Raw genomic sequence first — 17,279 nt, 5'->3', positions numbered from 1 at the left:
TACATAATCGGAGATTCATTACGACTGCAGTGAGTGGTAAATTGTGGAAGAAAAGACCATCAGGTGTGAAATAAAATGGTTTAGTTTTTTTGTTATTGAGCTGCATTATTCTGAAAAAAGCTGGAGCAATGTAGATAAACATATTAGCTAATTAGATATTTAGTTCGTGTAATTCCATTTATTATATTAATTTTATTTAAATAAGGGTCAGTTAATGCTGTTAAAACAAAAAAATTGTTTTGATAAATAATGCCACAGCAATATTTTTTGTACTGCAATAGATTTTATTAAATTTGACTGAATAAGACATGCACAGATTTAAACAGAACAGCATTTTTCTAATGAACTAGCTCAACTTTGTTTATCTCTCCAGAGGCTACATGCTACAAAGAAAAAAGGAAAAGAAAATCTGTGCTATTAGATTCTGCCTTTTTCTTCTTAAGAAAGAGGAACCTATTGCACGGGTCTAGGCCACAGGCCTGATCTTCATAGTGATGGACTTGAGACCGTAATCACCGGCTTTCCAGGTAGACCACACATCTCCAATAGCATAAAGGGTGCCATCCTTTCCCCACAGATAGATACCGTTGGGGTTAGCATGGTGGCAAGAATTGTACCAAAATGCTCCGAGGTAGGATTTAGCACAGTTACCAATCCAAAAGTCCTGGTCTTTGTCGAAGGTGGAGAACTTCTGTCCATTGTTGTATGTCAGTGAGTCACCTACAACAGAAGGATCTGTCACTATAGGGATGCTTTGTATATTCACCATCAAAAAAAAAGAGTAAAGAACAACTTTATAACATAGTTATATTAAATAAATGACTTTCTATTTTATATGAACGCGTCTCTGACTATCCAGACAGCCATCCTCACATTCATGGTAACTAATATTTGAACTAAAATCAAACAGAACAATAAAACGGTAAAGTTGGTGTTACTTTTGTAACATATTTACTTTTAAAAAAACATAAAAGATTTTTTCTTTCATTTTTTTTGAAGGATGGGTGCAAAATCTGCTGTGTTGTGTAGATTCTATTTAGTTTTAATTAAACAATCAGTTCCCACTTAGTTCTTGTGTGAAACAAATTCCAGTGTGTGTTCCCACTGAGAGTTTTGGGACAATCACCAAATTACATAACAAACGGCGGTCAGCAAATTGATGAATATGAAGTGAGATTTAAATTTTAGCTTTTAAATTTACAACCCCAATTCCAAAAAAGTTGGGAAACTGCTAAATGTAAACAAAAACAAAAATGTAGTGATGTGTAAATCATTTAAACCATACATTTAATTAATAAAATAGTAGAAAAGACAACATATCAAATGTTGAAACTAAGAAATTGTTTTTGTTTCTTTTTCTAGAAAAATAATTGCCCGTTTTGAATTTGATGCCAACAACATGTTTCAGGAAAGTTGAGACATGAGCAACAAAAGTGTCCTCAAAGTGCCTCATTAGATTCAGACTCAGCCTTCCAGAATCCCCTGGGAGATCACGCGACTATGCGCTCTTATCAGTGCTCTCGCTCTCCTGAGTACTAAAGCGAATCACCTGTTTATGATCATATGATAGATCTAGCTCACCTAGCTCAATGTATTTCCTACATTCTGTGAGCTACTGAGCAGTTATTTCTGTCTAGTTCTTCTTGTGTATGACCCTTGCCTTTGTGATTTTGACTGTCTTTTGCTTTGCCCATCGGATTGTTTGCCTGACTGTGGTTTTTGGACCTTGACCATCCGCTTGTATTTTGACTGTTTTTTGCCTTTCCCTTTTTGGACTGTCCGCCTGGTGGTATGATTGGGGCTCTTATTTTTATGCTTTCTGGGGCTGACCCATGCCTGTTTTCTGATGACGACCTCAGATTGTGATATCAGTAAAGCCTCTTTTTCCTTTTATATCTGCAGGCACCTGAATCTGTTTGACTCATTACAAAAAGGCTGGTACAGTTGTGAAATCCAAAAAACAGTACTGGGTGGTTAACTGGCAACAGTTCAGTAACATAACTGGTGGGTACAGAAAAGAGTCTTTCAGATGTAAAGATGAGGAGGGTTCACCACTCTGTGAAAGAGTGCATCATCAAATTGTGCAACAATTCAGGAATAGCATTTCTTAATGTAAAATCATTTATGATCTACAGTACAATATCATCATGAAAGGATTCAGAGAATCTGGAGAAATCTCTGAATGCAATGGACAAGACCACTAATTACTGGCCGTGATCTTTGGGCCCTCAGGCAGCACTGCATTAAAAACAGACATGATTCTGTAGTGGAAATCACTGCATGGGCTCAGAAACACTTCTGAAAACCACTGTCTGTGAACACAGTTCATCACTGCATCCACTAATGCTGTTAAACTGTAAAACACAAAGAAGAAACCAAATATAAACAGGATCCAGAAATGCTGCCAGCTTCTCTGGGCCTGAGCTCATTTAAGATGGACTGATGGGAAGTGGAAAAGTGTCTGGCGGTCCGACAAATCAACATTTGAAATTCTTTTTGGAAATCATGGAAACCGTGTCCTCCAGGCTGAAGACCACTCAGCTTGTTATCATCACACCGTTCTAAAGCCAGTATTCATGATGGTTTAGGGGGGCATTAGTGCACATGGCATGGGTGACATGAAGGCACCATTAATGCTAAATGATATCTATATATTTTGTCAACATATGCTGCCATTCAGATGACGTCTTTTTCAGTGAAGGCCTTGATTACTTCAGCAAGACACTGTAAAGCAGAGAATTCTCTGCCAGCCAAACTGAGAAAAGAGTGAAAATTGAGTCAGTGCACAAGCACTGGGCGTAGCCAATACATCAGTTTATAATGTCCTGAAAAACAAAGAAACAACTAAATTACTAACAACAAAACCTCAAACAGGTCTGCCAACGAGAACAGCAGCAGTTGATGACAGGAACACTGAACGCAGTGAAGAATATCCCAAAAGCAACAGTCATTGACATCACTAACCATCTCTACCAGGCAAGGGTGAAGAGAACAAAACCCATTACACAAAGAAGACTTAGAGAGCATAAAAATAGAGGCCGTAACACAAGATGCTAATCACTCATCAGCAGTAAGAATAAGAAGACCAGAGTGGATTCACAGAGAAATTCAGAGATGAACCTAAAACGTTCTGGAGCAGAATAAAGAGTTTTATGGATCTATATGAACAAGATTAACCGTTACCAACGTGATGGAAATGAAATTATGGAGAAAAAAGATCTACTAATGATCTCTTTATTTACAAGCTCATCAATCAAGCACGGTGGAGGTAGTGTCATGACTTGATCTTACATGCCTGCTTCTGGAACAAACTCACTTCTCTATAATGATGATGATGTAGCTCATGATGGCAGCAGCAGAATGAATTCAGTCTACAGAAACATTCTGTCTGCCACTTTACAGAGAAATGACTCCAGTCTAATCAGGGGAAACGTCTTCATGCAGCAAGACAATGATCCAAAACACAAGACAAGACAATTATATCAGCTGCATTACATCAGACCTTAAATCAGCAGCATTTCATCTTGTAAAGAGGAGACTGAAGATAGAAACTCCCCCAAAACAAAAAACAACTGAAAGAAGCTGCATGATGAACCTGGGAAAGCTTCACAAAAGAACAATGCAGAAGACTATTCATGTCAGTAGGTCACCAGCTTGATACAGTTATTGCAATTTAAAGATTTGCATCCTTTTTTAAAAAAATGATTTATCATTTCATTATTGTGTTTGTATACATTTGCCTTCTTAAGCACTGGGGGCTACTGACACAAAAGAGGCCATGTTTTAGGTTATTTCATACTCTACTAATACTCGATGTAAATATCAGGAAATCACAGCTGAATTTCTGTTCTCTCAAAACCCCCGATGTCTTCACTGTATAGCCAAAACCAAAGAACTGGCACTGCTGTTCCAAAATCTTTGGAAGGGACTGTAAACTTAACCAGTGTAGATCCAAGCAGGCAGTTCTCGTCCATGTTGAGCAATGAAATCTGACTCTGAGGCAGGCGGAAGCATGTCTTGTGAAACTCCAGCATCAGTAATGTGAAAAGAAGCAGTGGTGCCCCAGGCAGTCATGTTCTAGACAGTTTTCAGAGCTCATATAGTACATGACTGTCTCATTTGCTCCACCTGTTTGCTTTTGGTCCAAGAAAAAGGTACATATTTAAATTCAGTGGCCTCTTGCAAGCCCACTCACTGGTGAAGGCGGAGTTTTACTACACATTCTATCTGTTATTTACCTGCTATTACATTCGTACAGTCTAACACTCTGTCCTTTCACTCTGTAATTCATTATATGTAGCCTAAATTTGTAGCTCTAAAATGATCATCAGCATGACAGTGACCCTTTTTGAATCCAACACAATTGTTGTCCTTAATTATTTCTATATTGTTAATTCTGTCTTACCTGCTCCTCCATTTATGAATCCAGCAATGGTGAGTTTGTAGCCGTTGACTTCAGAGTCCACAGAGAAAGTAGAGTACTGGGCGTAAACTTTCCCACCCTGAAAGTCCTCCAGGTCCACTCTCAGCTCATACTTTCTCTTGCTGGTGAGCTGGTAGATGCTCTCCAGTCCTGTTGATGCAAAGGCCAAAACAGTTCTAAAGGTTATTCATGAAGATTCAGGTCCAAATTGTGACTACATAAGAAGTAATATGCACAGCTTATTCCTCATATGAAGAAGTCTTCATTTTCCAATGTTTTATTATTATTTTGCTGTTCTAACACTGTAAACTGTTCGGCCTTGGTTCTGTGTTTCCGAAACATTTAAATAACCTTATAAATCACAAGTCAATGATAGCAGCATAGCATGTGATTGTGTGTTGTGATTCTACTTGTTTCTTGATGTGTTTGTTTCATTACATTATTAAATATTATGATGATCTAAATTCACTCACATCCAAAACAAATTTCACACTGGAATCTTAGTAATTCTGTTTAATAATTTTCACTATCTAAAATTAGCACGTTTGTGTCATATACTTTTGTATACATTTACCCATATAAATATACATTTACCCAAAAATAAAAACTTATTGTAACTCTCCATAAGATGGCACTAAACATGTGACTGATACCAGGGATGGATTGACTGACTCTTGTGTTCTGGGCAAAAGACAGACGTGGCGCCCCCTGGATGCACATTTTTAAAAAATTAGGCTCTGAGCTACAGAGTGACACAACCATCTACACAGCAAAAAATGTTGTCATCTTAATTCTAGTAGAAATCTGTAATAATCCTCATTCTGAGATTAATGTAAGAATATTATAAGATTATTCAACTACTTCAAGACAGTTACTCAAGTAAATATATATGTGATTATATGTAATAAAAATAAGTGACAATTTCATTATATTGGCAGATTATTGTTATTTGGTTTGAGAAACAATGTCTCATACATACAAAACTACCTGCCCATATAGGGAAATAATTTGGTACAGAGTATCATAGAAGTAAAAAGATTACTTTGTCCAGACATAACCACGTCACTATAATAATAATAATAATAATAATAATAAATAAATAAATAAAACATATTCATTTTAATAGTCTTAATAATCATGTAAGAAAATGACCCAGATCAAATTAAAAGATAAGTACCACAAAATGTACAGCTTTAATTAAATACTGAGTTAAAGAGCGGCGTTTTCAGATGTTTTTAAAAAGTGAGCTCTGAGCTCGACTGTCTAATAAAGGTGAACTGAGCTCCACAGTTTAGAAGCAGAATAACTGAATGAGTCTCTCCACGTTTTCTGTATTTTATGGAAGGGGTTTTTAGAAGGTCAGTATCTGCAGATCTAAGATCACGTGTCTAAGACACTCTGTTATGTAAGCAGTGCTTTAAGGTCATTGGAGCCTCAAGACTAGTAGCAGAACTTTAAAATCTGTCCTGAATGGTACAGGCAGCCAGTGCAGCTCATTTAAAATGAGAATGATGTGATCTCTTTGTGTTGTTTTTGTTAAGATGTGCGCTGATGCATTTTGGTACAAGTTGTAATTTATATATGTATATATACATATATAAATATAAATATTATATATATATATATATATATATATATATATATATATATATATATATATATAAAAAACAATAAAATCTACTTTAGTAACTGTGTACACTGTGTTTACACTTTCAGATAAAACAGAGCTTGGATCACACCCAGGTTTCATACTTCAAGTTTGGTATATGAAGCGAAAGAACCAAGTTTTTCATAAAGAAGCTTTCTCTGAGTTTTTGTACCAACAAATCAGTATTTCTGCTTTTTCTTGATTTAATTGTAGAAAATTAGTCAGTCTGTCTACGGCGTCAAAAGGAATGGAAATGTGGCCCTGAGTGTCATCAGCATAGCTATGAAAATGTATATTATGTTTCCTAATGACATCACCGAGAGGTAGTGTATACAAAGAGAAAAGCAAAGGCCCAAAGACTGAACCTTGAGGGACTCCACAAAAAATGCCAAATCTTTTTGATGAATGATTTCCCACTGACACCGTGAACTTCCTATTAATAAAATATGTTGTGCTGAGAGGCCGACCCAGCATTCAAGACATTGGAATAATCTTGTGGTCAGTGTTATCAAAAGCTGCACTAAGATCTAGTAAAACCATAAAAGGTTTTTGTGCATCAGCACTGAGCCTGAGGTTATTCACAATGCCAACCAAAGCTCTATCAGTATTATGGTTAGAACAAAAACTGGCTAAAACTTCTCATATAACATATTTGATACACATGCATTTAACTGTTTGAAAACAACTTTTTCTAAAATGTCACAGGAGGTTTGAAATTGGTCTAAAATTATTTAGTCTACTCCTCTCTGGAAGTTGGACCTGCCCAGACTGGAATGGCTCATTCCAGCTGTGCTTCTCCTTGGCTCCACCCCTTCATTACATACACTGGCAGCTAATATAAGGACTCATTAACACTGAAACTATCTATACTATATCTATACTATATCTTTATTAATATCTATTTCTATATTAAAACTAACATTAAATACGACCTGCTGAAAATAGCAGCCATTTAAAAAATTTTATATATATATATATATATATATATATATATATATATATATATATATATATATATATATATTCCCCCTCCCATCGACCCACCACCAATGGGAGGGGCAGTAGTAGGGGTTCGGTGCTTTGTGGATCGGGCAGTGTCCGAAGGCGTGGGCCTTGGCGTTCTGATCCTCGGTTGCTGAAACTGGCTTTTGGAACTTGGAACGTTACCTCACTGGCGGGGAAGGAGCCTGAGTTGGTGCGCGAGGTTGAGAGATACCGGCTAGATATAGTCGGGCTCACCTCAACACACAGCTTGGGCTCTGGGTCCAATCTCCTTGAGAGGGGCTGGACTTTATTCTTTTCTGGAGTTGCCCATGGTGAGAGGCGGCGGGCAGGTGTGGGCTTTCTCATAGCCCCTCGACTCGGTGCCTGTATATTGGGGTTTTCTCCGGTGGACGAGAGGGTAGCTTCCCTACGCCTTCGGGTTGGGGAACGGGTCCTGACTGCTGTCTGTGCTTATGCACCGAACAGCAGTTCAGAGTACCCAGCCTTCTTAGAGTCCTTGGAAAGGGTGCTTGAAAGTGCTCCTCCTGGAGACTCTATTGTCCTACTGGGGGACTTTAACGCTCACGTGGGCAATGACAGTGAGACCTGGAGGGGTGTGATTGGGACGAATGGCCTCTCTGATCTGAACCCGAGTGGTGTTCAGTTTTTGGACTTCTGTGCAAACCACAGTTTGTCCATCACGAACACCATGTTTGAACACAAGGATGTCCATAAGTGCACATGGCACCAGGACACCCTAGGCCGCAGTTCAATGATTGACTTTGTAGTCATGTGATCGGACTTGCGGTCATGTGTTTTGGACACTCGGGTAAAGAGAGGAGCTGAGCTGTCAACTGATCACCACCTGGTGGTGAGTTGGTTCAGGTGGTGGGGGAAGATGCCGGTCAGACCAGGCAAGCCCAAACGTATAGTGAGGGTTTGCTGGGAACGTCTGGCAGAAGAACCTGTCAGATTGATCTTCAACTCACACCTCCGTCAGAACTTTGACCAGATATCGGGGGAGGTGGGGGACATAGACTCAGAATGGGCCATGTTCCGTTCCTCCATTGTTGAAGCGGCTGACTGTAGCTGTGGCCGTAAGGTAGTTGGTGCCTGTCGGGGCGGTAATCCTCGAACCCGGTGGTGGACACCCCAGGTGAGAGATGCCGTCAAGCTGAAGAAGGAGTCCTACCGGGTATGGTTGGCCTGTGGGACACCAGAGGCAGCTGGCAGGTATCGACAGGCAAAGCAATCTGCGGCTCCAGTCGTCGCCAAGGCAAAAACCCGTGTATGGGAGGAGTTTGGTGAGGCCTTGGAAAGTGACTTTAAGTCGGCTCCAAAAAGATTCTGGCAAACCGTCAGGCGACTCAGAAGGGGAAAGCAGTGTGCCACTAGCACTGTATATAGTGGAGATGGTGTGCTGCTGACTTCGACTGAAGACGTCATTGGGCGGTGGAAGGAATACTTTGAGGACCTTCTCAATCCCACCGACACGTTCTCCAGTGAGGAGGCAGAGTCTGGGGACATGGGAATAGGCTTGTCCATTACTGAGGCCGAAGTCGCTAAGGTAGTTAAGAAGCTCCTTGGTGGCAAGGCTCCAGGGGTGGATGAGATCCGCCCTGAGTTCCTCAAGGCTCTGGATGTTGTGGGGCTGTCTTGGCTGACACGCCTTTTCAACATTGCGTGGACATCGGTGGCGGTGCCACTGGATTGGCAGACTGGGGTGGTGGTGCCTCTTTTTAAAAAAGGGGACTGGAGGGTGTGTTCCAACTACAGGGGAATCACACTCCTCAGCCTCCCTGGTAAGGTCTATGCAGGGGTACTGGAGAAGAGAGTCCGGCTTATAGTTGAACTTCGGATCCAGGAGGAGCAGTGCGGGTTCCGCCCTGGTCGTGGAACACTGGACCAACTCTTCACCCTCTCCAGGACTCTGGAGGGTTCATGGGAGTTTGCCCAACCAGTCCACATGTGCTTTGTGGATCTGGAGAAGGCATTCGACTGTGTTCCCCGGGGTATTCTGTGGGAGGTGCTTCGGGAGTATGGGGTACATGGCTCTTTGCTACGAGCCATTCAGGCCCTGTACAAACAAAGCAGGAGTTTGGTTCGCATGGCCGGCAGTAAGTCAGACTTGTTCCCAGTGAGAGTTGGACTCCGTCAGGGCTGCCCTTTGTCACCGATTCTATTCATAATTTTTATGGATAGAATTTCTAGGCGCAGTCAGGGGATGGAGGGTGTCCGGTTTGGTGACCTCAGGGTCACATCGCTGCTGTTTGCAGATGATGTGGTCCTATTGGGGACATCAGGCCGCGAACTTCAGCTTTCGCTGGATCGGTTTGCAGCCGAGTGTGAAGCGGCCGGGATGAGAATCAGTACCTCCAAATCCGAGACCATGGTTCTCAGGCGGAAAAGGGTGGAGAGCCCTCTCTGGGTCAGGGATAGGCTCTTGCCTCAAGTGGAGGAGTTCAAGTATCTCGGGGTCTTGTTCACGAGTGATGGTACAAGGGAGCGGGAGATTGACAGGCGGATTGGTGCTGGGTCAGCAGTGATGCGGGCTCTTTACCGGTCTGTTGTGGTAAAGAAAGAGCTGAGCCATAAGGCAAGGCTCTCGATTTACCGGTCGATCTACGTTCCCACCCTCACCTATGGCCATGAGCTTTGGGTAATGACCGAAATAATAAGATCGCGAATACAAGCGGCCGAAATGAGTTTCCTCCGCAGGGTGTCTGGGCTCTCCCTTAGAGATAGGGTGAGAAGTTCGGTCATCCGGGAGGGACTCGGAGTAGAGCCGCTGCTTCTTCACATCGAGAGGAGTCAGCTGAGGTGGTTCAGGCATCTGGTTAGGATGCCTCCTGGACGCCTCCTTCGGGAGGTGTCACAGGCAAGTCCACCTGGGAGGAGACCCCGGGGAAGACCCAGGACACGCTGGCCTGACTATATCGCCCAGCTGGCCTGGGAGCGCCTCGGAATCCCCCTTGGAGAGCTAGTGGAAGTGGCTGGGGAAAGGGAGGTCTGGGCCTCATTGCTTAGGATGCTGCCCCCGCGACCCGAACCCCGGAGAAGCGGAAGCTAATGGATGGATGGATGGATATATATATTCCTGATCATTTTGATTTTAATCCGATTATCTTTAAAAATGAACACCTTAAACATAAGATTGCTTGCAATATATATTTGATTACTTTTTCCTTCACTTTTGTCCTGACACTTCATTCTTTCAGTTTTTAAAGAAATTGGACTCCGCACAGTTTCTGATAACGGATTCTCACCCAGCCAGTACTCTCCACTTTTGTTGCCAAATCCTTTCTTGTACTGCTCCCATGGTCTGTAGAAGTTCACACTGCCATCCACTCTCCTCTGAAACACCTGGTGCAAAGATAACCTTCACTTCTTTAGTGGAATAAAGACAGTCGTACTTACTGTAAAGTATTACGAAGACTTCTTGTAAAACTGAATTAAATATTAATTCATTTTCTTTTTATTTACATTTAATGGGTTTGGGCAAAAGTCCAGAAATCCAGTGTTTGAGTGAAAGTAGTTATCATACTATACAATCGTATTACTAAAGCAAAAGTATAAGTGCTTTATATTAGTACCCATGTACTTGCTTTTAAATGTACTTAGTTATCAAATGTTATAAAAGTTCTGTTAGATATTTCAACGTTTCACCTTTTGTGTCTTCAAAAATGAGGTAAACTTTCACTCCCCACACAAACTCCTGTGATGGCTATGTGGTTAAGTATTTTACTATAAATAGACATTTGAGGGGTGGGGTTGAGTGAAAGGTGTGCTATATTTGGTTTGAATTATTTTTGAAAATGCATTTTGTGCTTTTATATATTATGGAAAATCTATTTTTTTCTTACACTGTTGCAGTAAGTAGTACAGTAGAAATAAAAGTCTCAAAAAAAGTAAAAATTCGGAAAAGATTTAAATTAAAACAATAAATTTCACCACTGACATTTAATAAGTGCCTCTTTATGGGTGATATTTCGGTTCTACAAAATTTAGGACTTTTTCATGTATACATACAACTGCATACCGTTCATGAGTTCACTAATATTGACAGTTCACTAGTTTATTAATGCTGCACTTGATAATAGACAGTAATCATCAATATTTCTTAAAGAATCAGATGTGAATTGACCTTAAAACTTTAGTTAATCTATTAGAGAACTACAGTCTAACGTACCGTCCACTTTGCATCCTTTATGTCTCCATTACAGCCCATGTCACAGTACACCTGTACAGGTGCGTCACCTGCAGGGTAGATGGTGTAAACTCCACTCAGTTTGTCTCCGTTAGTGTAGACGTCAGAGCAGTCTGTCAGGAGCAGTTCCTGAGAAACTGAGGTGCTCCCAACCAGCAGGGGGAGCAATAGAGCCAGAAACACTCTGAGCTGGAGGGAAGACAGAGTGACAAACACAATAAAAAAAAAATAACAAAGAGTAAAATACTGTTATATTTAACATCTGAAAAAAGTGTCAGTTAAGAAATACAGAACACTGATAAACACAGAATGGCCAATTTATTAAATCCACCTCCTTGTTTTTACACTCATTGTCCATCTCAGCACTGCAGTGATACTGATGTGGTGATGGCATGTTGTGTGTTGCACTGGTGCGAGTGGATCAGACACAGCAGTGCAGCTGGAGTTTTTTTTTTTTTAATAAACACCTCAGTGCCACAGTGACTGAGAATAGTCCACCAACCAAAAATATCCAGCCAACAGTGTCCTGTGGGCAGCGTCCTGTGGGCAGCGTCCTGTGACTACTGATGAAGGACTAGAGGATGACCAGCACAAACTGTGCAGCAGCAGATGATCTGTCGTCTCTGACTGTACATCTACAGGGTGGACCAATAAGGAAGAACTGTACATTTCTCTATATTGTCTTAAATTATTAGTAAAGTGTTTATTTTTACATAAATGGGTGCAACTGTAACAACTGCAATTTCCCTCTGGGATCAATAAAGGAATCTGAATCTGAATTATTAGAGTGCCCATGTGGGGCTTCTGACCATGAAAGTATGCAAAGAAATAGATGGACTACAGTCTGTAACTGTAGAACTGCAAAGTGCACCTATATGGTCAGTGGAGCTGAGAAAATGGGCAAAGAATGCAGTTATAAGGTCATTGTTCTACTAAACTGGATGGTCAATGTAAGATCAACCCCCATTTCATATATTCACAATATAATAAGATGACTAAGTAAGCTGAGAGTAAACTGACTTACTGTCATTGTTGTTTCCAGAAGCTCTTCCAATAAACTTAACCTGATTCTGAAGCTGAGGTTGGATCTGCTGCCAAGAGAGATTGTGTTCAGGAATATAACAGTGTCAGGTCACCATTACCAGTAAATGTTAAAAAGCTTGTCTCATACTAATTTTGGCTGCTATATCAAACATTATGGCATCTGACATGACAGTTCCTGGGAATAATCACACAGTACTGTCATATAACAGAACGTTATCTGTAACGACATGTTCATATTCAAAGTGTAGTGTTACCGAGGTGGCTATAAAACCACTGGAAAAACTATTTTAAAGTAAATGAGGCTGCCTGTTTGTCCTCTTTCTCCAAAAGAAATGCATTTTTTGACAACCGCCACATTCAGAATCACACAGAACAGCAGAGATGAGTCATTTAAAAGACATCAAATGTGACTTACCTGTAAGACTTGTCTTACTGTCTCTGTTCATGTCCGCATGCTTTTAAATCCTGCTGGACCATCAAACCCCTCCTACCTAGAGGACGTGGAATTCAGCATGAAACTTCCTTAAGGAAATTCTCATCACTGGCAAACAACCTCTTACGTGCATCTAATGTATGTGTAGATTTGAAAATGTCAATAAAATTCAGCAGAACACACATTAATATTCAGTGGAGCCAGATCATTATTACAGTATGTACTTTAATATTAACTCAAGCCAAAAACATTAAAAATGGCCTGAACTTGACATTTGAGCATCACCAGAAAAGGAGAAAAAAACGGAGATAGATATTTCTCTAGATTTACCAGCATAAAGAAAATACCTCAACAGTAATTTATCTTAGCAGTAAAAGTGTTTGATTACTGAGTTTACAGAATTTACATTTATATTATTAAATGTTGGTCTTGGTGTCTTGGTGTATCTTTTTGAAGCAGATGAACAGCTCATAGTGAGAGCTAGCTAGCCTTTAAGATCCCCAAAGTAAACAGAACTTAATATGCCTCCACATGCATTTATAACAGATTCTTTTTTTAGGGGTTTACACACAGATTCATGAAAAACATAAAATAGAATTCACTTTACTCAGGGACTCTTACTGGATTGGGGCCTTGATATAGCAGAAGGGCTTCTGTGGTCTAAGAATCTTCAGAGCCAAGTCGTTGGAACAGTATGCTTCTGGTAGGGTCTCCCAAAATGACTCACATGATACAAAATCACCTATGATCAATGGATGCAATATATCGGGTACCCTGCCTGGAATAGGGTTACTGGGACCTATCCCTGGAGTGAGGCCTTGGGGTAGACCACCTGGTGGCTGGACAGAACATGTAGCCAGCCGGGCTCAGCCCAAAAAGGAAATGTGGGGGAGACCATATCAAATCAAATCAAATTTATTTGTATAACGCTTTTTACAATGGATGTTGTCACAAAGCAGCTTCACAGAATTCCAGAAAAGACAGAGTTTTAACAAGAATGTAAAAAATGTAAAAACCCCCCAGCGGGCAAGCCAGGGGCAACAGTGGCAGGGAAAAAATACCTCAGAACTGAGGAAGAAACCTTGGGAGGCACCAGGCTCACTAGGGGGACCCATTCTCCTCTGGTCAAACTACATATTAGTAGTGATTATACTACTAATATTAATAGCAGTAATATTAGTAGTAGTACTAGCTACTATGAGAACATCAGTGTAGGGTGGGCAGCTAGTCCAGGGCAGGTGGTTGTAGCTGGGGCGTGGGTAGCAGGTCTGAAGTGGGTAGCAGGAGGGCGCAGCAGTCAGTCGTCCTTCAGTGTGGGTGGTTGTATACTCGGGGAAAAGGCAGGGAGAGGGAATTAGTTTTATTCTATCCGTTTGGACATAAACAGGGATGTAAACATTTCCAGAGTGTGGCTAACGACTCCGGCAGATCTGACTATGACAGCTTAACTAACAGGAGAGAACCAGAAGGACACACAGACACGGCAGCACTCTGAGACAGTCTGGCATCCCTCCGCTCCACCGTCCACAAACCTGAGTGACCGCGTGCGAGCAGCTGGACGACAGCACCAGCGTCTCAGTTTACTATAATTCCCTGTGTCCATGGACCCCTGGATCTGCAGCCTTTATCTAAGGGGGGAACATTACCTACCAAAAGCTAAACTGAATAAGTGAGTTTTCAGCCTAGCTTTAAAGATTGACCATATAGGTCAATCACTTTCAAAGTTCATGGTGGGGAACCAGTGCATTGCCTTATAGGCAGTGGGATACGGTGAGGTCTTTGATGGCATCAAACTCTGGTTGAAACTGGATCTTGGCCTGTGGAATGTAACCTTACTGGAGAAAGGAGCTTGAGCGGCCAGTTCACAGCGTTGGCTCTGGAACCAAACTCATCGATAGGACTCATTTTCCTACTCAGGAGTTACACAGGGCTCCAGGCAGGTTTGGGGATGCTGCAGAAGCCATGAAGTTGAAGTTTATCCCAGTGAAGTGGTCTTTGGTTGCCTTTTTCTTTGTTTCCTAGTGCTGTGTTTCCTAGTACTGTCTATTCACCTGCTGTGTGCTTTTGTTTTCTTTTGACATGTGCATTGGTTGCCATGTTGGCTCCTCCCCTGTCCTGCCCTGTATTCACTTGTTCTTTGTCCCCCAGCCCCAGAGGGTTCTCAGGGGTCTCAGGTGTTTCTCGTTTTCTTTTAGTATTAATACCTCTGTGTTTGCTCAGTCCCTTTGTCTTGCATTGTGTTTTTGTATGCTGTTGCGTGGTTCCCCTATTTGTTGGTTTTGTTTCCTTGTTTAGTTCTGGTTTGCTTTGTTTTGCCTTGTACTGGATTTATCCATTCTACTCTCCTACGCCCCTGTGCAAGGAAGCAACTTGCACTTGAATCCTGCCCCAATGTCTCCAACGTTACAGGTATTTTGTGGACTTATTTACAAAAGATGGGCGAAAAGGACCATTGGCCTCAGGCTGGAACAGGTGGCAGCAGAAACCAGATGGTTATGGATGATATGAGGATGGACCCAAACAGTGCTAAAACTGAAAAGCAACAAAAATAATACAAAACAATTAAAATGTATGAAGTACATAAAAGCAACCTGAAAACATGAAGAGAAATGAAAAACAGAGCTGAATCATTGTCAAAATGAGCATTTTGTGTTGCCTGACACAAGCCACACAATGCTTAGAGAGGATAGTGATGTAAAGGGACCCTGGGGACACGTAACACTTTGGGTTAAAAAAGACACATTGTCGCTGTTGTCGCTAATGTTTTGCTGATATTGGAATAGGTATGTTAGTCAAATTGTGACAGAGGATAGTCGGATTACAGTGTGTTGGAATTGTCTACCAAACTCATACGTCATGTCCTCCCACATTATCCCTGTGTTTTTTTGGGGGGCACGCTGGTCTTTGTAAGGACCCCCCGTTGAAGTGCCTGTCATTAAAGAACGTTCATCTGTATGCACAGTGTTTTCCATATCTTATTCTGTGCTTACACTACACCGTTAGCAGAAGTGGAATATGGCTGCCGAGCTGGAAGTAAGCGACTGTTGTAATAATGAACTTGATGGTGAAGAATACATAACCCAGATGATCAGGAGATGATCGTGATGATGGGGAGACTGAGTGGTATGCTTGCCCTTTCCCTGTTGGTTTCAGCCAGCCAAGAGCAAGGAGACTGGCTGGGAAAGACCGCAAAGGGAACATCATGGTGAGGCTCCATGAGAGAAAAAGACTGTGCATTCACTTAATATGCTTCAACAGCAAAGGTGCCCCAGAAGTCGTGCTCCGCACAGCTGGAACTGGTCATCTGGTCTCAACGCTGGATGCAAGCTGCCACTGTGATGCAGCTGTGCTTGGCACTGGATGGGAAGGCACAACAAGTGGTCGTAGATATGCCACCAGAAAAACGTGATGACCTTGCAGCATTGACCAGCTGCTGGCAGCATGGTTGGCCAGTAGAGGCAAAATAATAATAATAATAATAATAATAATAGTAATAATAATAATAAGCATGCTGGCAACAAAGTTGAGCACAATGGTTTGACAAGCATTTCTGGTGCAGGAAGGCTATCTTTCCGCTGGAGCACATCCTGAATGACCTGCTACCTGAGTAACTTGCTACAACTGGCAGCCTTCAAGCAACTGCTGTCAAGGCAGAGAAAGCAGAATTCATCCTCCACATATGACTAGCACAAAAGCATCTGCTCTGATTATCTCCTGTAGCAGCTTTGACATTAGCTCATCTGAAGGTATAACTATCACTAAAGCCTCCTCCTTATTGCGCTCACTTTAATGTTGAGTGACAACCATTTCCCCTGATTTTATTCATACCATTGTGGATTTGTTGTGTTCTTAAACCAGCATGGGTATCCATTTTTATCAATTTTTGTCATTTTTCAGTTTGACAATTTGTAAATACCCACATACTATATATAGTGTGTAAATTCCATGATGATTGGACCAAATGAAATGACCTAAAATTACTTGGAAAAATTTCTGGTTCCATTGACTTTCATTAAAAGTAGAGTATGTTTTTACTTTGTCTTGTAAAGTTACCATTTGAGATACGTGGTTTTGATCTGACAACAGCGATATGAGTAATACAATACAAAGAGTCGTATGTTTCTCTGTTTTTGAAGTTTTACTTTGTGCTGCTGATCTTTTTAGTTTGTTAGCACAAATGCTACAGTTATTAAGGTCTAGTTATTCGGAGCAAAGGTGGTGGCAGGGTTGATTGTCAGCCAATTGTCAACCTTCCTTGAGGTGTTTTGCCCGTGGTCGCCTCTGCATCCAAGTGGCGCAGCAGTAATGCCACAGATTGCTGATCAATGTGGCAGCGGTTAGAACCTGGGTCCGGGTCAACTCATTTGCAATGTCCAACATGCACTCCGTTGCCCCATATATATCTCCTAACCCGCCTCTCCGCCATCCTATAACAAGAACTGTGTGATCTTTATGGGGAGGACATTGACAGTCTCACACACTGTTTAACAAATTACATTACCTGGCTTTTCTGCTGTCAGCCCAACACTCCCCACCTGTA

The 17,279-nt window shown here is 41.4% G+C and overlaps 1 protein-coding gene across 1 annotated transcript; it reads right to left on the bottom strand.

The window, feature by feature from the left end:
• Positions 1 to 269: 269 nt before the first annotated feature.
• Positions 270 to 12,754, bottom strand: LOC108416103 (microfibril-associated glycoprotein 4-like). Its single transcript, XM_037543835.1, has 6 exons — positions 12,722 to 12,754; positions 12,287 to 12,353; positions 11,245 to 11,451; positions 10,322 to 10,418; positions 4,406 to 4,573; positions 270 to 720 (listed from the first exon to the last, which is right to left on the bottom strand). Exons 2-6 carry the CDS (start codon positions 12,290 to 12,292, stop codon positions 467 to 469), a joined length of 732 nt encoding a protein of 243 aa, XP_037399732.1. The 5' UTR covers positions 12,293 to 12,353; positions 12,722 to 12,754; the 3' UTR covers positions 270 to 466.
• Positions 12,755 to 17,279: the final 4,525 nt, after the last annotated feature.

This window comes from Pygocentrus nattereri, chromosome 12 (genome assembly GCF_015220715.1).
Source record: "Pygocentrus nattereri isolate fPygNat1 chromosome 12, fPygNat1.pri, whole genome shotgun sequence".
Classification (NCBI taxonomy): domain Eukaryota; kingdom Metazoa; phylum Chordata; class Actinopteri; order Characiformes; family Serrasalmidae; genus Pygocentrus; species Pygocentrus nattereri.
Note: the sequence above shows the minus strand (reverse complement) of the source record. Positions and strands in the feature narration are given on the sequence as shown.